Raw genomic sequence first — 23,781 nt, 5'->3', positions numbered from 1 at the left:
GTCTCATCCAGACTTCCTTTTGTGCTGTGCCTTCCAGGAATAGGTCTGCACTTTCCAGGTCTGAGTGGTTTTCTTTTGTCCCACTGCTATTCCCAGAAAAAACGCCACTCAACACTGAATTGCAACAAATGGCATTCAGGTTTTTCCTGGTTTGCCATTTGTTCTGATTCAGTGGTAAAACAGCAGATTTTCCCAGGGAAAGTGGTGGGACCATAAAACAAAAACAAAACTGCTTGAACACAGGCCTGGAAAACACAGACCTGTACCTGGAAAGCGCAGCACAAAAGGAAATCTGGAAGAGCCCATACTCTGAGTCTCCTTTGATATTCCTATGAGGCCACCCTCTGTTTTTCCTGCTTGTGTCCCCGAGGGAACTGATTATGACCAACTCACTCATCACTAGGAAGTTTTACATCCCATAGCATGGGAGCTACATTAGCTATTTCCAGAGCAGGGGTCTGCATAGCTTGCAAACTGTGAGGTCTTGGTCCATCTTGTCTTCCACATAGGCAGAGGAACTGTGAGGTTATTTCTCATAATCAATATACACACATTTCCCCCTGACCATTGTTTTCAGTGAAGTGAAATTCTATTCTATTTGAGTGTTACTACAATGGACATATGGAAAACAGATTGTATGCCACAAATAATTAATCTAAAAAAAAAGCATTCGCTCAAAAACATATCAGTTGAACCACCAGATGTTTAGTTCAAATTTTGAAATGGGTCTTTTTGAAATATTTAATATTTTTATATTTAATATTTATAGAGTAGAGAACCTACATTATTGCATAAATCTGTATGTTGAATACCGTGTGAAACATATGTGATGTAATATATCTGATATGTAATTTGACTCTCAAACACTATTCAGTGAATGCCCAAATTTTGGGACCAGTGGGTACATTCTGAATTTTAAGGATGTCGTATGGGCACCAGTAATAAAATGGCTACCAGGGCAAGGAATAGCACAAAATGGCTACCACATCTAAAAGATCGGGGTGGGGGGGAAGAAACAGGATCCCAAAATGAGCACAATTTATATGAATCTTGGCTTATTTTTTAAAGGAATATTTGAATGAACAGCTGTCTTATGAGGAATCTTCTGAAGAAAACAGGTCAAGCATTAGACCTTTAAACATGACATTCAGAATCAAAGAACAGCATCCTGGTTTTGACCCTTTCCAGGTGCACTGCCTGTATTGCACTAATGTGTTAGAAAAGGTTAGTGATTATTTTAAGCATTTTCACTTCCAGTTGAGATAAAATATTGCATGAAGTAATTGCTACCAAGAAAAATGAAAATCCAGTCAGATGGTTTCTGACAGCTGTGATGTTGTGATAAAAATATACGGACAAAATCTAATAATTTCCACTACCCAAATACTATACTTTCCCCCTGTATATATTCCCCTTCTGCAACTTATCAGTAAGCTCCAAAAATAAAGAACTGTTGCTGTATGTCATGGACTGTTTGGACACAGAGGAATGGTGGGAGGAACCAGCTGGGGAACCACCAAGAGAAGAAGGCTCAGAGTCTGGGCAGATGGTGATGAGTGGTCAGAGGAAGAAGAGGGAGAAGGGTGGGAATAGATTTCAGAAGCTGAAGAAGTAACAGGGCTTAATGAGCTGGGAGAGTCTGTGGCAGAGAGGAAGAGATGAGTCAGGCTGGGAAAGCGTAATGGGTGCCTCCCCCTCCTACTGTGACAAGCTCCCCCCCCCCCCCCGATCTTACAGAACCAGAAGAGGCATTGCTCAGGTATCTGATTATTATCTTTTCTGCTCTGCAGTATGGCAGCTTTTATCCCAATAGGTCAAGTGTCCTGAGGAACCAATAAGATCCCATCAAGCCATATAAAATTATTATTATTATTATTATTATTAGTAGTAGTAGTAGTAGTAGTAGTGAGTTTCTTAGCTTTAATCTAAGCTTGTTGCTAAATGCAGACTGAGATGCAAAAGCTTGCCTGAGAGCTGTCTTAACATGCTCTTTTGCATACTTGGGGCCTAGTTTGGAAGGGGTTTCATGCATAAACATACGCTACCACATGTGGGTTGACCATTTTGGATTAGGGTTACACTAGGCTCCTTTCAAATATCCTGTAATGGTATGGAAGTTGCATTAAGAACATGGTTCTCTTTTCATATTACCTCAATCACATAGCCAACTTTAATTGGCTGAATGTGTTGTCATCACAGGTATTATATGACTTTGATTCTATGAGAGATTTTTGCAGTCAAACCTAACAATGCATGTTTATGCTAGCTAGTAAATGAAGGGTTTAAGGAACATAGAACTGTAAATTGCTAGAGAAGGCTTGGCTAGGTCATGCCCCCTTACCTTTGAGGAGGGAGACAGAAAGACAAGTTTCCTACTCCTCTCTTTCTCTCTCCTCTTTGAACCATGTAATGGACCAGATGTTTGAGGCTGAGGCTTCAAACCACATATTTGAGACTAGCTTCTGTATTTTGTAACCAAAAATACATTGCCTGTGTTGTTTCTGCTGTAGCGTTGAATAATGCATGAGTGAGAGCTCTGATTATTGTAAGTAAAGCATTTAAACTTACTTAAGGTTGTGGTCTATTAACTCTGAGAGAGGTGGAGCCAGGGAAGCACAATTGTGAATGCTTAATACTGTAACATTTTATGATCTAACAACCCATATTTCCCGTGCTTTGCAAGCACTTCACATATTTCTGTTTAAGCTATACTGGAGGCTCTTTTGGCTAGAGAGTGAGTCAAGCCCCCCCAGGCTTTTTAAATTCAGCCAGTCAGCCATTTTTCTTCTGCAGTTTCCCACAAACATGGGAATTCAGGTATTCCGCAGTTATTTCCCAACAGATTCACCAAAATTTCCCAAGGAAGAGGACCAGCTGTGAAATAATTTCACCACAGTATCAATGTAAAGGAAAAAATGAGAAAAATCAGGGGGGGGGGAGGATTCAGATTTCCTAAAATCGCCCCTTTGCTACAAAAATACTCATAGGTGAAATTCAACCATCAATCAATGCTTTCATATTGGAATTCAATTTTTAAAAATAATAACCACATTAATTAAAAGATTTCCACAGAGCTAATTAAGCTATTGGCTTCAGATAAATTCCTCTTAAGTTGGAATTTTGACTTTGTTTTATTCCATGTGGTCCTAACTAAGCAATAATAAAGAAAGGAATGGCTTGTTTTAGATAAGAGAGTAAAAATTAAACTAGGTCTTAATTTGTAAAGCAGATAATATTTTTATCATGTCTGTTACAGCTCCCTCCTCCGTTCATTAATACTGTAGTAGCACAAGACCTTCAAATGCTGACAACTCAGGGCAGAATTTCTCTGCTGTGTGACAGGACTGCAATGCTCTATTAATCTGCAAGTGACAAGCAATAGTTAAATTGGATTACAGAAACTTTTACTGTGCTATCTTCTTATCAGCCTGTGGACAACTATCAAAAAAATTAATTAGTTTTTGTTTTTATTCTATTTTATACTGGCAATCCAAAGATATATAAAATAGCCTAATATATCAATACTATAAAATACAAGCATAAAATAATTGAAATTGCAAAGAACTATATGGACCCACTTGACTTTAAGAAGCCCTATTCAGAGTGGGGAGGCAGGTAGTAAATAGCTGTAGGATGGTTTCAATGGTGATACTTCAACTATGTCCCCATTCCCTAGTTAATTCATTTTGTATCCTCTTTAATGGTATGTAGACACCAGTTCAAAGCATTTGTTGCACACCCAGACTTTTAAAAATGATTGCATCTCTGTAAAATGGCAATCTGCTTATGGGGTGCTCCTACTGGCAGAAGGCAGCGAGTTGATTTTTGCCAATTTTGTCTCCCTATGTAGTAATAATAATAATAATAATAATAATAATAATAATAATAATAATTATACCCCTCCCATCTGGCTGAGTTTCCCCAGCCACTCTGGGCAGCTCCCAATCGAGTGTTAAAAACAATACAGCATTAAATATTAAAAACTTCCCTAAGGCACTTGACCTCTGCAAACCTGTTCTAGAGGGTTTGGGGACCCTCCAGAACTGTATGAAAGGTAATGTTGTGGGCTGCAAGGGGAATCTGAAAAAAATCACCTTTACTCTGTGTCACCATTGGGAGTCTTGGCTGGACAGAGCATCCTTCTGTGAATGAAAGGAGACTGAAGCCTTAGTTTTTTATCTTGCTGTTTTAAATTGTTTTTTCCCCCTTGGTGTGGATGTTTATTGAACTGCATGGACCAATGATCTGATTCAGTGTGAGGCAGAATTCTGCCTTGCTTCCCCCTTTGTTTCCCAGGCTTTGGAATGCCCTGGCAAAAGCGCTGCAAGATCTCACAAGAGCCCCCAGAACCCATAAAGCAAGGCAGAGACCTCTCAAACTCTCTGCCATTAAAGGCCTGCTCAGTGTGCCAGTTTCAGATGGTGAAGATACTTGTGTGGGGTGGTTCAAAGGGGACAGTTCAAGTATATGCATTTTTTGAATGTAACTCATGCACAAGATGTGATTGTACTCTATTTCATGCAATAACCTCATTCATCTAGCACATGGGTAGGCAAACTAAGGCCCAGGGGCTGGATCCACCCCAATCGCCTTCTAAATCTGGCCCGTGGACGGTCTGGGAATCAGCATGTTTTTACATGAGTAGAATGTGCACTTTTATTTAAAAATGCATCTCTGGGTTATTTGTGGGGCATAGGAATTCGTTATCCCCTCCCCCAAAATATAGTCCAGCCCCCCACATGGTCTGAGGGACGGTGGACCGGCTCCTTCTGAAAAAGTTTGCTGACCCCTGTTTTATGGAAAGAAGAGAAGTAGAGCAAAACAAAGATAACAGTACCACTGCATTGTTGATAAAACAGGTGTAGTTGACCTATGTGAATCAATCCCAAGGGACTCTGTCATGGATTTCATTCATGGCTGAGGCTATGTATGCACTTTGGCATTTGAAGTGCTGTAACTTATAGTTTCTCAGGGTTTCCCAAACATGGGTCTCCAGCTGTTTTTGGACTACAACTCCCATCATCCCTAGCTAGCAGGACTAGTGGTCAGGGATGGTGGGAATTGTAGTCCAAAAAGAGCCGGAGACCCAAGTTTGGGAAACCCTGATTTAACTGAATGGTTACATTTGTCAGCATGGAGAAAAGTGCTGCAACTGGGGGATAATCTTGTGTTGCGGCAAATCTAGTCCTCCTCCTCAAGTGTAGCCTTCACTGAAAGGGATGCTGTGTGCAGTGCAGTGTTTTTCCAGGTGCCTCTGCATTATATAAGCCTTTTCCCCAGTCATCTCTCCACCCAGTATGTCATAATTACATGCACTTTTATATATAATAATATAATTAAAGTTATGTAATCACAAGTTTTGCTTTGTATGTCATACTTTCTTGTGTATAGAAATTTAGGGCAGTTATCTGGTGACTGGGCTGTCTTACAAAACAGCAGATAAGTAAAATATCACACTAATTATGAAACAGCATTCACTCCCAATTCCAGTTACGTGGAGAGTTTCTTGTAGATAAGGTTGTGCTGATGGTAAATAAATAAATAAATGTAAATTGCTACAATACATAAAAAGTTGACAATTATTTTGTTTTTGTAACTGATATCAGGATTTCAGAGAATGTGGTTTGGCAAAATGCTGTTAACAGTTGGAAGAATAACTACTCAAAAATTGATTTATCTTTATATAAAGAATGGCTACATCCCCAAATGGATTTATAAATTAATTGCTGTCTTATTAGAATAAAACCCTTCTTCCCTGGGCATGATTGATGCTATCTGTCTAAGTCCTTGTTTCAGCCACCCCCCTCCTTAGTTAGTTTATCACAGCTGGAGCTTTAATTTACTGATCATATTAACTCTGATTAATAACTAACAATACCTTCTTCTTATATATCAACAGTCTACCATTACTGAGTGCAAATGGGATTGGTCAGATTTGCTGCCGAGTTATCTGGGACTAAATAAAACGACCTTCATGGCACTACTGGAGCACAGGTAACACTTTTTGGGGGAAAGATAAAAATTTCTCTTGAGTTCTGTAAGTTTTGTGTTCTCTGCAAAGCAACTTTGCAAATAACATTTAAACTGCTTGCCTAAAGATTTAATTTGAAGTTCTGCTTGTGTTGTGATGCTATTCTGTCTTCCTGTTGCAAGTTCCTTGTGAACTTCTGAAAAGATGCTGCTGAGGGCCACAGGCCCTCTGTGATATTGTGCAATGTGTTGTGGGGGCTGAAGTTGGAAGGTGGGGGTGTCAAGAAATTGGATACCCACCCCTTCCACAAGTAAAGGTGTCTTCTGATCACAAAAGAGGCTCTCTCAATACAAAACTAAACAAACAAACAGTGGGAAAAATAAACATGGAAGGGTTCTAAAGCGTTATACAGGGGGCATTTACATCTATGTGCAAGGACCATTGAGGGACCCCTTTTTAAGGCATCAATCCACATTGCCCGACAAGCCAGTATCTTATGTGGCATAAGAAATTGCAGTTAGAAAAGTATATTATGGAGACCAAAAAATGTATATTCATCAGTATCTTCAGTGTATAATATTCTTTCCTGGTGTTGGTGTGCATGAATGAGCTTACATGAATGAATTGGCATGAAAGGAATGTAGTTTAAGTATGTCTATAAAGAGATTGTTTGTAATAAAACAATGTGATTGTTCCACTGTGGGCAGAACACTTAATTTACATTTAACATGTTAACACAAGCCGCCAAAATTATGTTGAGTGAGGGTGTGACAAATGCTGCAAGTTCTGTTTATGGTGATGAAGCAGATTTTTGTATTATATATAGTATTGTAGAGAAGCAGGAGTTGTGTGAGGTATGTTCCTTATGAAGAAGTAGCTACAATTACTGTACATCCTGGCCCAACTAGTGCACTCACTAAGATGAGCTGTTTACGTGCATTTACGTGAAGGCTATGTTACATTGATCTCTGTTTGAGAGCTTAAGGCTGCAGAAAACAACCCATTTGCAAATGGTACTGAAATGAGTGCTGTATTTGTGCTACATTCTGCTGCGTTTCTGGAAATGGCTTTAATGTCGTGTGAAAGCTCAAACATAATGTGGAAGTCAACAGGAAAACATTGGGAAAATGGAATAAACTGCTGTGAGAATCCAGCCTCAGACAGCATGAGGTTTATAACTAAAGCAAAACTTCTAAATTGAAATGTGAACTGCTATTGAAAACTTGAGCTTGGAAATCATAATTAATATGTGTAAAATGTGATCTGATTTTCAAACTGCAGTTTGTGAAATTGTGAAATAGCATCCCCCCCCCCCCCCGTTTTGATATGTTGTAGGGGAGAATTGACCAGGTAGTTTCAGCTGTTCTGAATTAGCTGTGTTTTTAAGTCCTAGGTTTCTGCTGGGGATTACAGAGAATTGTGTAGCATTTAGTAAAACTGTTGTCCCATATATTATACAGTATATTTACAATGGATGCTGTTGGAAAAAATGGTAATGTATCTTTCAGAAATCAGTAGTTTCAAAATTGCAAACTGTAGCCAGGTCACCTGTAGAACTTTAGAATGTAACTAATATGAAGTAAAATATTTTTCTTGTTTAGAGTTATCACAGAGGAAAACTGAATAAATCATGTATATTTTTTAGTGGATACACAGACAGCATCTGTTGTGAATGTTAGCCATATGGCAAGCTATTTATGGAGGAAATGTTTACATTTATAATGTTTATTGTGTTGTTGATTATCCATATATTCAGAAAATGCTGTTCTAAAACCTTGTTCCATCAACAGGCTTAAAATCTCTTTTATTATCATGAATTTGAGCGATATATGAGCAGGTTTAATTGAGCATGCAAAAGTACCTTTTTATGGCATCTGATGTGTTAGCATAGCATGATGAAGTGACTTTCGATGAGTCTTATCTGTTTGTAGAAAAAAAAGAGGTGCCACATAGCCCACCCCACCCGCCTTATAAAGTAATAGGGTGGTTAAGGAATATACTAAAAAGAGGCTTACTTGTCACAATCAACAAATTCAAATTAGGGATGGGGACAAATTCATAACTGTGGGAGCTGATAATTTTGAACTTTCCCAGTATCAACATTCTCAACTGCATAACAAGCCAACCCCTTCCAGATTTGGGCAAATTGGTGGAACAGTTAAGCTAAGGTTTTCTAAAACAAACAGACAGACAGACAGAAACATGCACTTTGGATTAAAAAAACCAAACTTGCCATGGGCATGCAGTAATAAAGTTTAACATTATCTGATTTGGATCCATCTTTAAATGCACTCCTGTTCTGAAATAAACAGGTTTAAATTTTTATACTGTTTGTTTATAAATGAATAAGAACGCAAGATGAGCCTGCTGGATGGCCCATCTAGTCCAGCATTCTGTTCCAGCAGATGCCTGTAGGAAGCCTGCAAGCAGAATGTAAGCACAATGCACTCTGCCCACTTGTGATTCCCAGCAGACCATTTTTATTTTCATTGAAGTGCTTGGCCCATAAAAATCCTGTTGGTGCCCCTTCTTGAATACCCGGTGCTTGCTGATGGTGTTTTTCCTTACTTCTGATGGCATCTTCACATTTCTGAATCATTCTGTCTACTTCAGGTCCATCCACTGCTTCAGAGCAGAAAAGTTATCTGTCAGCCTCATTGCACCTCCGTATCATTTCACTGGGGCATTTACTGGTTACTGGACCTGATACTGTGCCATGACAGAGAATGGGCACTTCATTTAGCATGTCAGAAACTATACAAAGCTGAATTCTTGCTATAATACCTACTCGAATGTTTGTGCACCAAGGCCCCTGAATGTAACTCAGGACTCTTCCAGACGACTTATTATTCATCTTGATTTGCTTGCACAAAACTTACACTGAGGTTAGAATATATCTGGTTTTTATTGAGCATGAATTCTTATTTGTTTATAGGACCATTATAGGCAATGATTTTTTTCTAAAAAAAATGTTTAGGGTACTCTCACTTTGACTCAAGAAAATCACCATTTTATACTTCAAATCAAGCAAAATAAATACAGTAAATGGACAAAAGTACAAATATTCACAAAATCTTTAGGGGTATGCATACCCCTGTGCCCCCCCCAAAAAGTACTGGTTATAGGACAATAAACATTCATCCTGATTTCCTTGTGGGGTGTTTACATGTCTTCCCATTAGGCTTTCATTCATCTCAGACTTCTCAGAACATTTCTCCATTACTTTCCAAACTTCTAAAAGTAAAATGAGTGTTTGCCATCACTAAATCATATGACAATATTTTATCAAAATATGTAATATAAAACTAACACTTTCTTAAAGATCTCTTCTGTTCTGGTCTAAGCCCTTGTTTTTCTGCACTGACCCATCTGAGCTTTAGGAAGCACAGTGTAGTCCTCTGCGAATTGATGGAAATTGTTCATTCCCAAGATCCTGTTGGTCATGCTCCAGGATGTCCAGCACTACCCTAAATTAGGAAAAAAAGTTCATGTATAAGCTTGGGTTTACTTTTCTGTGATAAAACTGATTATAGATAGATAGATAGATAGATAGATTCTTTATTGTCATTACACACGTGCAACATTGCACAAGTGCAACGAAATTGGATGCCATCCCTTAAAAACAACAAAAGCAAAACAACAACAACAACCCACAAACCACATTCCAGCCACACCCACACCCACACCCATCAATCTCCCAATAATGAAGCCATTATTAGATTTTACCAGTAAAGCATATTTATTATCAGAAAAATAATAATTCTAATGAACAGCCTTACAACAGACTATTTACATAGCACATTAAAAATAAAGAAATTCTCTCACTGGTAACTCAGAAAATTAAGTGTAGCTTAGCTAATGCCATTCGTAGACTTTTGTCTTCTGATGTTTGAGAAGCAAGTTTTGATTTTTTGCTGATGCAGAACTCCACATTTTTGGCTCATCACTTCATTGTGTGTTTTTATTGAGGGAAATACAGTAGTTCTGCTCCTTAACAGAAAGACAAATCTCTTTTGCAATTCTTTACTCATACCTTGGAATAAGTTCCATTGAACTCAGTGAAGCTTACTTCTTGAGCTGCTTGGGAAAACAATGGGATATAAATGTAATAGTAAATAAATGCATTCAATATAATCTACTCCTTTTCTCTCATACTTTGACCTACATTCAGGGATCATACATCATGATATTATGGAGTTACATAAAATAACATAACATATGACAGTTGCCACATGTGAACATATATACATGTTCCATAAGTGGTCATCATATGCATTGTTGGTATGATGACATTACGGGTACACAAAGTGGATCACAAAAATCAGTCTACTTCCTGTACTCTTAGAACTTATTTCTCCAAACCAGTTTTTGGAGATGGGCCCATAAAGTCTGTCACAAATTGTGAGGAGGATGGCTAGAAAAGTTGTTATATATGTGGGATGGGGTATTGGTTAAAGCATAGAAAACATGACAAAGATGTGGGAAGGGTTGTTTTTTTTTTAAAAAACACCTATAAAAGTGTAATATATTTTATGATGTTCCCATTAGTTCTGTTTAGACTGACTCACACATCACACAATGCCAGTCTTTGGCTTAGTGCAAATGTGCAGGCTCCCAGATAGGAGCTTGCAGGTGCCACCTTCTTCTCCGGTCTTCTTTACCGCTGTACTGCACCAATGTAAGCCGATGTTTGCCTTGGAATGCCTCCTGAACATAGGATTATCCAGACTAACCATGAGCTGCAACCAAGGTTTGTTCTTTGTTACAGCTTGTGGTTCATAAAGAGAGAGCTTAACCATGAGTCCTGGTCTGGATTAAACACTAAATCAAACCTGGGATTAGTGTGGTGTGACAGCAGAAAGAACTGGGGAGAAAAAAGGGGCTACAAGCTTGTTTCTGGGAGCCAAGATATGGTTTAGTACAACTGTGAAGCAGGTCGTTGAATTAAATATTCCTGAAAATACTCAGATGGCCCATTTGTCTAGACAGCATTAGCAAACTATTGTTTTCGGTGGGCAAAGCCCCTTGTTGTAAGACCTGCACATTACAGTAACAAAGAATCAGAGTATTGTCATTCCAAAAGTTTGCAATATGAAATATGTCACTGAGGAAAGGGTTTTTTTTTATTAGTCTTTAGATTGACAGGTTATGACAAAACTGTATTCATGTTGCTTGAATACATCTTTTGTCTAGTTTTACATCCTTTTTTACTTGTCTAGAAAATGACATATTGAGGTTTTCATTTGCTTTAACCAGGTGTGGTTTTCTGTATAGGAGATATCTTGGTAGGACTGCAGTTGAAAGCGAATGAACCAGTGAAGCTTGGAAAGGCCATGGCCCTTCTTCAGATGGTAGCGATAAGTTGAAAGACTCATTAATCAACAGCAGAGTCACAGGTGTGGTAGCTTTCCTACAAACTGCCAGCAGACTGTGAAAGTCATATCCAACACACAGTACTGTCAAAGTGGACTTACAAACACTCTTATTAAGCCTTTATCTCCTCTCATTTTTAGTTAGAAAAATGCTATAGTTTAAGGAGGGAAAATTGCAGTTCTTTTTTTATTTGTTTGAGGCTATTTTCATTTCTGTAGGTTACAGTAAATGAATAACTGCATCATTTTACACAGATTTAATGGCTCTTGATATATATTTAGGAATTGGTTTACTTAGTTCTCAAAAGAATGCCATACATATTTATTTTAAAAAATAACAAGCTTAATTTATAATGTTGCTGAACTTTAATATTGGCAGTAAATAGGTGGACAATTGCTGTAGGAACGAGGTTATAGAAGTTGTATGTGCATGGAGCCCAGTGTGAAGCATGCTCTGAGTTCTACCCAGTACATATGAGCTATAACCCTTAGATTTAGGGACTATGTAAGAAACAGCCTCATTGTGAAGAAGCTGATTCTGAAAAAAATGGAAGACCTTAATGGGATTAGATATAGATTGCTAGTCTTGTGACCTCTTGACCTTTGCAGACAATGAGAAAGTTACCTATAGATATAAAATACTATTTTAATAGTATTATTTGAAATTAATGAACGTAATGAAGTTAGGCCCATTAATTTCGGTGGGTCTCCCCTAACAGTTGAATGCCACTCATAGAATCTGGATACATAGTCTTCCATGATTTCTTTGGGGACTGAGAGGGTATGAAAAAATAGTGAAGTAGCTGATGGAGAATCTCTGAAAATCTCCCTCCTTTTCTTCTTCCACGCTACTCTTTTAAAGAAGAATATCATTTATTACGGCCATAGGCCCATACAGGTAAAAACAACACATAAATAACAGCTTGTGCCGTAAGGAGAAAAAAAAGCAATCGCTAAAACACTACTATAACAATAAAATACTATAAAATGGAAAGGCATACTACGCCTTAATTAGCTTGTAGAGCTCCTTGGCGTCGCTTTTGGGAAAGGACAGCAACTAGGAACCTAGCCACCTTCAGGGTCGTGTGGGTATCCTTGTCCTGCAAGATTTGGGCAAGGTGGAATTTTGGTGGGGTACCCTCTAGTTTCTGTATGATTGATCCCAACAAATTTGCCCGTAGCACATTAAACAAGGGGCAAGTGAACATAATGTGCTGGAGCGACTCCGGCGTCACCTTATCACATTCGCACACGGTGGGGGCTTGGCCCTTTGAGAACCTATGTCTCAGGACATTGGAGGGAAAAACGTTAAACCTCGCTTTGGTGAAGGCCAGTCTATGTACAACAGTCGAAAGGGAGGAGAGGTATGATGGAACGCAGTAAGTTAAAGTGATACCAATGTTCTGGGGTGAACAAACACCTCCCCCCAGCGTATAATTTCGCTGTAAATCGATGTCATCCAGTCTTTGGCGGATCAGTCTCTGAGCAGTGATTTGGTCTAGTTTTAGGGAATCTGAGGGAGAGATTCCATAACTCAGGAGTTTGGCATGAATTCTACTAGTCCAAAGGCTAGAGAATTCATCTCGCCATAAGCATTGGGCAAGGTAATGGTTTGGTAATCTATGCCACAATGATAACCAGTAATTGAAGACTTGCTTCCACAGGCAAGTTTCTAGGGATGCGACCTTCAATTCTAGTCGCATGGCTGCGTTGCTTACGCACAGGGGGAGCATTAGGAGCCGACGTAGGAATTGGCTTTGCAGAGTCTCAAGGGGAGCAAGATCTGTCATCACGGCCCAGAGTGGGGCAGCATAAGCAAGCACGGCAACCACTTTTGCCTTGAACACCTTTAGGGCCGAGGGAACATGCAAAGCTCCGTCCGAAAAGAAGAATCGGAGGAGCGCATATGACAAGGTTTTGGCCTTATTAAGTAGGTGTTGAATGTGAGCTTTCCACCCCAAATTGTATTGAAAAATAACTCCTAGGTATTGAAATTTTAGGACTTGCTCTATTTTTGCCCCACCAAGCTTCCATTTGTATAATCTCCGGCTTCTGGAGAAGATCAGGATCTTGGACTTGGCATGGTTGATGGTTAATTGATTGAGTTGACAATACGTGGCAAAGATCTTCAGAGCTCTGGTTAGTCCAACACGTGTATAAGATAGAATTACCGCGTCGTCCGCATATAAAAGGAGTGGGCAGCGGTAATCCGCTAGTCTAGGCGCGTGTGTACTTGGAGATGAGTTGACTAGGGGTGCTCGCATGTCGCTGATGAATAGGTTGAATAGGCAGGGAGCCAATATACATCCTTGGCGCACTCCCTTGTTTATTGGTATCGAATTTGTAAGGTCGCCCGCTGGAGTGAATCTCACTCTGGCAAGGGTACCTTCGTGGAGCTGGCTTATGAGCCATAAGAGTCTTCTATCAATGCCCTGTTTCGCAAGTTTCTCCCAAAGAATATTTCTAGGAACTCTGTCATTGGCTGCCTTTAGATCTAAGAAGGCAGCACAGAGGTAGCCCCGGGGGGGGGGGGAGGAGTACTTCCGTGCCAGATGATAAAGAACTATCGCATGATCGGTTGTAGAGCGTTTAGTTCTGAACCCTGCTCATGGCCAATCTGGTTAGTCTCATCTACCCATCGCAATAATTTAGTCATCAAAAAGCTGGCATAAATTTTCCCTATAATCGAAAGGAGGCTGATGTTACGGTAGTTTTCCGGCTCCGTTGGAGAACCTTTTTTATGAATTGGTACAATAATGGCCTCCTTCCATGTTTTGGGGATGAGACCGGAAGCGTTGATTGCATCGAAGGTTCTACTCTTTTAAAGTTTTTGTTAATTTAGTTACTTGTGTCTTATCTGATTTGAATATCCTGAGGCTCGGGGAGGGTAGAAATACAATTCAAGGAAGCTTAAAGTTTTATGTCAAGGTTGGATGGGTCGGAGAAAGGAAAGGTTGAATTTATTGTAGAGCAAATATTTTCAAATGTAAGGTTTTTGGGGGGTATTTTTATATTTCAAATAAAATACTATAAAAAGCCAACAGTGCAGTCAGTGACCATTTTAGGCACGTCCAACTGACTTGCAATTGACGTGTGGGACCTTTTGAACCCCCGTGTGAAATGATCACCACCTGTATTTGGATTTTGCTAGCTAAACTTCTGTGATAGGCATTCTGGTGTAGCATAACGGTTTCTACAGCAACTTTTAAGGATGGGGTATAATGAACTTGTTGAGATGCTGTACACCGTGGGAAAGAAGAATATAATGATCTGCACTTCCACACCTCACTGGAAGGAAGGTACAGTTTTGCTAAGGCATCAGAAAATGCGGAATTAAGAACATAAGAGCCCTGCAGGATTAGACTAAATGCACATGAACTTACAGGGTTTCCTGATACTTACTGTTTTTAATGATGTATTTACTCCTGCCCTAGGACCATTTGGTGAAAGGTAGATTATAAATACTATAAATAAATAAAATAGCCCATCATCCTTTTTCACAGTGGTCAACAGTGCACTAACCATCTTTTGTTTTGTTTTCCCCCTACTTCCTCTGATACTGGACATAGTATACAACAATCATGACTAGTAGCCATTGATAGTCTTATGATGATTTGTTGAAGCCCCTTTTAAAGCAGACCAGGTCGGTGGCGATCACCACCTCTTGTGGTAGGGAAATCTATAGTTTAAGAGAGTGTGTGTCTCTCTGTGTGTGTGTGTAGAAGTACACCTTATTGTCTGTCCTGAAGCAGCCTCTTCGTTGTACAACAGGAAAATTCCATTTGCAGAACATTAATTTTCATGGCCCATCTTAGGTCGGAGCCATTGCCATCAGTGTAGAAAAGAATGAAATGGCCATTTTCTTGACTCTGTTTTGGATAGCTCTTTCTGTTGTTGTTTAAATTCATAACAGACACCCTTTTAAGAAATGACACACTAAAATAATATGGGAATTATCATATTAATTGTATTACTAAATAACCTTACAGCCATTTATATACAACCAAACCTTTTCCAATGAAGTGTTAATGAAATTAACAATAAAAGGGTATAATAACTTTTGAAATAATTATATGGGTAATTTAACAATACATTTGCTTAAAAACGGAAAGCATTTATATAATATAAAGCAAAATCTCTGTAAATGCTATGTTGAATCAAAGACATTCTTATTGTTTCTCAAATACAAATAAATCTTTTTTAAAAAATGCAGAATAGTGGTATCTCTTAAAAGACAAATTTTCTTTTTTATTACTTCCACTTTTAAATAGCTAGCTTAATATTATTCCACATGTGGTTTTATTTTCTTTCTCCCTGCTCCCAATGAAAATAGCATTTTGGCTGAAATCCTGTCCACATTTCCCTGGGAGTAAGCTCCATTGAAAACAATGAAATTTACTTATGTATACATATGTATGGGATTGCACTGTTCATATATTTACCTCAACTTTTTTTTTAAGCATAGGCAGAGCTTTTCTTCAGCTGGAACTCACCAGAATTCAGTTTTGGCACCTATCAGGTGGGCACCATTGCCATTATAAAAAACCAAGGGAGGTGTTCACAGTGCGTTCCAGCACCTCTTTTTCTGGAAAAATAGCACTGAACATAGGTATTCTCTTCAGTGCAAAAATTATTGTAGATACCTTGTGATTGTGTAAAACATTTAATGAATTACTTTAGAATTCAGCTTACATTCACTTGCTTTTACATTTTTAAATGTAAAATATTATTATTATTAAAAGCAGGGCTTTTTTCAGTTGGAACTAACTGGAACTCAGTTCCGGCACATCTCAGGTGGGCGCCATTGCCATTATAAGAGAACAAGGAGGTGTTCATGGTGAGTTCTGGCTCCTCTTTTTCTAGGAAAATAGCACTGATTACAAGTAACTAGGACTGGAACTCTCAGCAGGGAAGCATTCTGAAAGAACAGATATGGGCTTGTATTTTATTTGCAAACAATTATTCAACAATTTTCAATTATGTAGTTTCTAAATATGAGGTTTAGACTCTGAAGCTGTCCTGAGCCAAGTCAATAAGAACTGTGCTCTGTATGTGTAAGATGAACAGACTTGTGTGATGCCTACCCCATTCATAATAACTCTTATGCATCACACTTCCATGCTTTCAGAGTTCTTAGTTTGGCTTCTTTATTGCATTGTTTAGAGATGACATCTCAGGGATTTCCTAGGACTTCGGCAGTTGCACGTCACCTACCCACAAGAGAATTAAATGACCTGCCAGATCCCTAGAAACGGAATACCGTAGTTCTTATTTATTGGGACATTTCTGAACAACCCAAGAGCATACAAAACTTGGCAGAAAAGTAGCCTGAGAGTACAAGGTGATACAAGAAAGTAGAACAATAGGTAGAGAGGATTCTTGCATTGAAAGGTCTTGAACTACCCTCACAAAGGTAACAAAGTTAAGCCATCCCCAGGGCCACGGTTGGTTTAGTAAGCCAATATACATTTGCGATGATTTGCTAGAGTTTGGCATTGTTGGCAACTAGTAGCTAAAATACACTTGGCAAATGTACACACAGTTTTAACATGGATTTTTTAAAACTTTAACAACTTAATACATTACAGTATATTCCTAATTCCCAGTGATACGCTATTTTACATTTATAAGTGCCTGCCAGTGAAAGGTTCTCTCTTCATAATTGCCCTATCAGTAGATCAGAAAGCAGAGTTCCATCAATATGGTTTAAAAAAGTATTTTATTTAGTATTATTTTTATAACATGTGTTATCAAACATACTACCTACAGACAAATATTAAATGCATCAAAATGTGTAAAATATTAAACACATGGGAAATGAAGCCATAGATATCGATCCAGTAAGTTACAATCTTTACCAATCTTGGAAGCTAATAATTATTACATTTAGAATATAATGATATTTTAATTTACTTCAGATTTTATCCCCTCTATGTCTCATTCCATCCTGAAAACAGTACACAGCAAACAGAAAAGACAACAAAGGACACATCTGCCAGGTTCCTCTGCCCAACACCAGACTTTATTCATGATACTCACCAAAACCCTTCTCTTTGGGGTTTTATACGTTAACTTTATCCATTTTGTAAAATTTGGGCCTAGTCCAAACATTTCCATTCACTTTACAAAGGAGGTCCATTTAGTTTGAATGTATGCATTTCCTGCATTAATAAAATATAATGCAGTTGGTGTTCCCCTGATCTTATTGTTTTATTTATTGCTTGGATAATGTCCAACAATCTTCTCTATTTAATAAATCCCATCTGATCCATACCAATATGTCTAGGTAATATTTAATTCAATCTCTCTAGAAAAATTTCTAGCAGCATCTTACAATTTTGGTTCAATAGTGAAATAGGTCTATATGACTACCTTCCAGGGATGTTTGCCTTCTCCTGTATTACTACAATTTTTGCTTTGGCACATGTGTTTTTAAAAACCCTAGTTTTGCCTAATGTACTCCTCATACATTATTGATGTTCAGGTATGTTTATTTTTTAGAACTCTGTTTTTAAACCATCTTAATTCTGGCATGTTTTGCTTTATAAATATCTGAATTTCATGCAAATGCTATTGTGGTATTATAGGGGATTTCAGTAACTCTTTTTTCGTGTTGGGTAACCCATGGGAAATACACTTTGTTTAGAAATGTCTCTATTTCTATGAGACTTATATCAACTGAAATAATATGAAGAACTGTGCTGATATGCTAATAGGGTACATGGCGCCTTACAGAGTTGTGTGGTAGGCATGGGCATGTAGGGCCACTGTTAAAGTGGTAGAAAGGCTTCAGGAACAGGACCATTATACAAATTTGCACAAATGCTGAATTACATGTATAAATTTAGGCTGACTTTCTGGTGGAAAGCCTATCTGTAAGAGAGAGAGCAAAGGAGGAAAGAGGCAGGTGAGCCAAGTCCCAGCACAAAAAATCTCATGCTCTGACCCCCTGGGACCACCCCCTAACAACACTGCTGTGGACATATCTTCAATCCAAAGAAACTTACAGTGTAAAATAGTTAAGAGGTGGAAGGAAAAGGAAGAAGAAAAGTATGCTTCACTTACATTACAGTTTGGAATGAGAGTTAAGAAATACAGCCCCTCCAAATGTCCCTATTTTCCAGGGACAGTCCTGGACTTAAAGAAGTCGTCCTGGTTTCTGATTTGGTCTCACAATGTCCCGCTTTGCCTTAGGACGTCCCTATCTTCACCGGATAAATGTTGGAGGGTATGGTTATGCAATCCCCGAGCCAAGGAAATAAGTAACTATACAACCTTTAGAAAACATCCAAAGGCAGCCATATATAGGGAAGGTTTTTAATGTTTAATGTTTTATTATGTTTTTATATATGTTGGAAGCCACCTAGAGTGGCTGGGGCAGCCTAGTCAGATGTGTGGGGTATTATTATTATTATTATTATTAGTAGTAGTAGTAGTATTGAATAGTGTGTCCCTATTTTCATCAGAGAAATGTTGGAGGGTATGGAAATAAAGGTGGGTTTGAGGTGGCACTGTGGGTTAAACCACAGAGCCTTGGACTTGCCGATCAGAAGGTTGGCGGTTCACATCTCCGTGACGGGGTGAGCTCCCATTGCTCGGTCCCTGCTCCTGCCAACCTAGCAGTTCGAAAGCATGAAGTGCAAGTAGATGAATAGGTACCACTTTGGTGGGAAGGTAAACAGCATTTCCATGCACTGCTTGGTTTCGCCAGAAGCAGCTTAGTCATGCTGGCCCCATGACCCGGAAGCTGTACGCCCGCTCCCTCGGCCAATAAGGCAAGATGAGCGCCGCAACCCCAGAGTCCTTTAACCATTTAGTGTTTTTAGACTGTGAATAAATTACTGACTGACATTTAGGGAAGCAGAGCTAGCCAATGAGACAAAGACTATAATGAAACATGTATAAATAACTATTGATGTTTTTGAAAGACTTTTCTGCTGCTCTTCCTGGGAAGAGAAGTTTTTACTGCCTCCATAGAAAACAATCCAGGTATACAGGATTTTAGTGTAGCTGTGACTGCATAGCAGATGATCTCTCTTACTCATGTCATTACATGCAAGAATGTGATTGTCTTCTAAACTTTATTTTAAAAAAAAATTACTCTGTTAATGCCAATGCAGATAAAGTCAATCATTATTAAAGCCATGTTGTAAGGGGCAGGATTGTGGCTGAGAGATTGTGAACTACATCAGACCTGCAAAGTAACTCAGGGTTGTTATACCATTGTGCTTTTATTTTTGTTGAAAGCCTCCCAGAGTGGCTGGGGCAACCCAGTCAGATAGGCGGTATACAAATAATAAAATAATTGTTGTTGTGTGTGATAATCCTGAACTGTGATTCAGGGTCATTAACCTGGTGGGATTGTTGTTGAATAGTGAAATGCAGTGGAGACGGGATTGTGAAGTTTTAGCAGCTCTAAATGACTATTTGTCATGATTGCAGTATACTAACCTCCAGGATTAGATAGAACATGTTTCTGAATGCCAGTTGGGCAAGGGGTCAGTTAGTTAGCTGCACTTCTTCAAACAGCTTGTCCACATCCTCAAGCCTCAAAGATTAAAACTGATACAGTACAGATGGAACTAACTGTATTCTGGATGCCTCCATTGGAATTGCTCCAATAGGACTTAGTGAGGCATGCAAACCAGGAAAGAGTCTTCATAGCACTTTGACCTCCTTTATGCTTGGCTGAGATTCAACCCCAGCACTTCTGAACAATATATCCAGAAAGTGTTCTGGGTAGTCATTAGAAATGCTGGGAGGTTTTGGTTGTCCATGTGAAAACTTCACCGTCTTCATTGTGACATATCTGTTCTAGCAGTGGGGGCAGGTTGGTTGTGTTGTCCAGAAAGGCCTAGGAAAAGTCTGCATGAATGCTTAGTGCATTGAAAAAGTACCTGTAGATCTATTCACATGTGCAATGTTGTGGTTCCAGTAGCTGGGCAAGATAACTATTCTGCCTTGTTTTTTGTATGAAAATCTATAACTACTTACCGGCACTGATATTGTGTGTTATTAGTTATTTTCTAGCTATGGCATCTTATAGTTCAATAGCTTCTGGTGTTTTATATTATACTAGTTTTCAGCCTGGCTGCCATTGGGAAATCTCTTTATGCCCCCACTCCAAAGTTAAATTGTGTGAAGAGAGAACTTTCACACACCTGAATTCTATTCTATGTGTGGTGTGCTGTGCTCTCTATTGGAATGCTGATCACTCTTTTGAGGCAGACTTCATGTTTTGAGATGTGTGATGGATATAATGGTGTCTCCTTTTCAGACTTTTCTAGCAATTAGAGTGCCTTAGACTAGATATATACAAAAATGTTAGCTGTCTTTCTAAGGAAGTATTTTAACAACTTTGATACCTCTCTCCATAAGCTAAGCCCAAACTTTAAATATCTGACAGTGTGGAATATACTCAATCAGGTATCATTCCAGATAACAAACTGATAACAAACTATTACATTTAGTTTGGAAAATTAACCTATAGTCAATTAACCATATTCTATATGCACAGAATTATACAGAAACCTTGTCTTGAACATTTTACTTTTGAAGTCTGCCATCTTGAGTGGGTGGTATTTTTGTTCCTGAATCACTTGAGTGCTTTCATAAATATCTCTCCTTGTTTTTCCACTGATGATTGTTAGTATGTGATTTCTGTGAAGTTCTGGTGCTAAAATAGTTCTTGTTTACCTGACATTGCAATAATATAGTTGTTGAACAGTTGTTCCAGGATGTCTATATTACAGCAAAGAAAGCGAATATGAAATACTGATTATTAGAGTCAAAATGATAGAAGTGTGCCATTCCATAGAAAATTGTTTCAAAATCTTTTTGGATTTATCTAATGTAAATAAATGCAATAAACTGAAGAAACTATTTGGAAACATCAGTGATACTACATTGTCTATTATTCATTGTTTCTCAGTTTGGTCGTCATATAGTCTTTTGGTTGATACAATAGCTGGGTGAAATTGTTTCTTTTATCTCTGTTTTTCTGAAGTGACTGTAGAAAAATAACAAATGTTTGATACCATTTTTTGTTTTGCACATCAGCATTTACCAATATTATTTACAATTTTGTAATACAGAAACTCATAGTTCAGCTAACATTAATTAGCCGCACAAATAAATGTAAGGGAAGATATGATGTTTGTTAACTACTCTAAGTTTCAAGTTTTTTTTATTTCTGTGCATTCAGAATCTATCAACAAAAATGTGCTGTTAGTTTACCCGTAATACATTTGTGAAGCACTCAAGTAATCATCTAATTTTGAAACATATATACACTTCATTTTCACTCTACAGCATTTGCATTGGATACTTTGGCTATCTTTTCTCTACAGTTTTAAATGTGTGGGAACATTAGATGAGGATCTTTTTTATATTTAAATGAGTGAGCTTTCTGTCTAGCAAGTGTCTCATTGTCGCAATGTCACTACATCTCAAGATTTGACCTTTTGCACCATATGGATTCATGATAGTCCACGTAGTTTTACAGACCAGATTGCTTTTGTCCCCCCGCTAGAGGGTATCAAAGCCTTTTGGACAGGAATTTTCAAGTACTGATAGATTTGAAAAAAACAAAACTAATTTTTTGCATATTCTTCGCACCGCCAGATGTCGCAAAGGCTTCATTGATGAAATGTTTTTTATCCAAAATGTGGCACTACTGGTATTGTGTTTGAGAGGGCATGACAGGTCACTAGATTGTCCTTCAAACGTTTGATTTACACATTCACGAATAGGTCAAGTTGAGAAGATAACCACATGTCTGACATGGATGTTACTACCATTTAGACAACTGGTGCAGTTACGTTAGTCAGTAGAATCCCTATTACTCTGAAACTATAACTTAGTTTCCCTCTTTTTCTTTTTAAAAAATGGCTACTAATATTATTCAGCTGAAAAGGTATATCTTTTGAAATTAGATATTTTATAGATTCATGTTAAGAGTCTCCCCCCCCCAAACAAAGCTACTATTGGCTAAAATGTATACGCCACAATTTTTTATTTTTATTTTAAAAAAATCTGTCTGAGATGTATTGCAGAATAAATTTCAGGTCTGTGTTACTGTGTATGCATAAATTGACAGTTCAACAAGTAAAAATTGGGAACATGAATTTGATTGATTTTTTTATTGAAATGGAATGAGAATGATAGTGGATAAAGTGATCTTCCTTATTGAAAGAAAATATGGTGTTTTTCAACATGTGTCCAGAACGAATGCAAGGCCTGTCAAAAAACTGAGCAACACATTATATCTCTTAAAAGGTGAATTAACTTAAGTATGTCACTTAGATTATGGATCAAATTTCACCCTTGTCAGTTTTATTCAGAATATCATAAACTTTATATTGTAAAAATAGTATTATTATATTATGTTTTAAGAAAGAATATTCACTGAAATTTATTGCAATTAAAAAATATATTTACCTGAACAATGTCAGTTCAGCAAATTGTCCAAAATTTGTATTCATATACAGAACTTGGTTGAGCTCCAGGTACCTTTAAGTACTTAAAATAAATGATAAAAGAAGTGATTTCCCTGTGTTTTTGTTTAATGTGCTTTGCCTGTGTATGTAGCAGCTGTCAAGATAAACTTGACACGTGCATCACTTTTAAGTCAGTTATGGTTCCCCCCAAATAAGCTGAGCTTTATTCTTACTAGTCTTGTTTTTGTATGTATAATATGCTAATTGTGCAAATAGTTAATATTAATTTATTGAAGCTTCATCACAATGTATTTGATATTGTCACATTAAAATCAATGGATGGTTTGTTGTTGAATTCACAGCAGCAATGTTGTATCCTAAATTTTATTAACCAAAATTGGTTGATAGTTGACAATTTATCTACATCTTTTTTAATTCTACTCAGGGCTTATGTCTTCTAGTGCATTTTACAGGGCGAAACCATATTTATCTACATATATATATATATATATATATATATATATATATACACACAATTATTTGTATTGTTTTTTATAGTGTTTTTATTGTTGTACACTGCCCTGATACCTTTTGATATGGTGCTATAGAAATACTTTTATACATAAATATTATATAGTCACATTTAAGATTGCATAAGCTATCTGTCCAGTCAAACAAGGTGGAGTTATGCCATTTGCATATCTCTGGGTGTACACGTGTGCACATATTACATGATCATCCTTATCCATAGATAGGGATAACTAGATGGGGATAACTATAGATAGATAACTAGATGATAGATAACTACATGATCATACTGACCCACTAACTCACTTACTTTAATAGCATTGGCATTGTTTTGATTTATATTGAAAATACTGAGTGGCGTGCAACATAGTCATAAAAGCACAAATACAACAACCAATTTATAAAAGCAATAACAAAGAACATAATGCATGTATATTCTGCAGCATGTGTGAGAAATGTGGTGATTGTTGAC

General features: G+C 37.8%; 1 protein-coding gene across 4 annotated transcripts in view; it reads left to right on the top strand.

Annotated features, from left to right (window-relative positions):
- The window catches only part of KIAA0825, a 190,991-nt gene that overhangs the window by 88,064 nt on the left and 79,146 nt on the right, over window positions 1-23,781 (top strand). For all 4 annotated transcript variants that reach the window (XM_083576536.1, XM_083576538.1, XM_083576535.1 and 1 more), the window contains exons 19-20: window positions 1,069-1,224; window positions 5,900-5,994. In XM_083576536.1, the coding sequence (XP_083432662.1) occupies window positions 1,069-1,224; window positions 5,900-5,994 (251 nt within the window). The remainder of the gene's footprint in view (window positions 1-1,068; window positions 1,225-5,899; window positions 5,995-23,781) is intronic.

This window comes from Podarcis filfolensis (genome assembly GCF_964270895.1).
Source record: "Podarcis filfolensis genome assembly, chromosome: 11".
Taxonomy (NCBI): domain Eukaryota; kingdom Metazoa; phylum Chordata; class Lepidosauria; order Squamata; family Lacertidae; genus Podarcis; species Podarcis filfolensis.
Note: the sequence above shows the minus strand (reverse complement) of the source record. Positions and strands in the feature narration are given on the sequence as shown.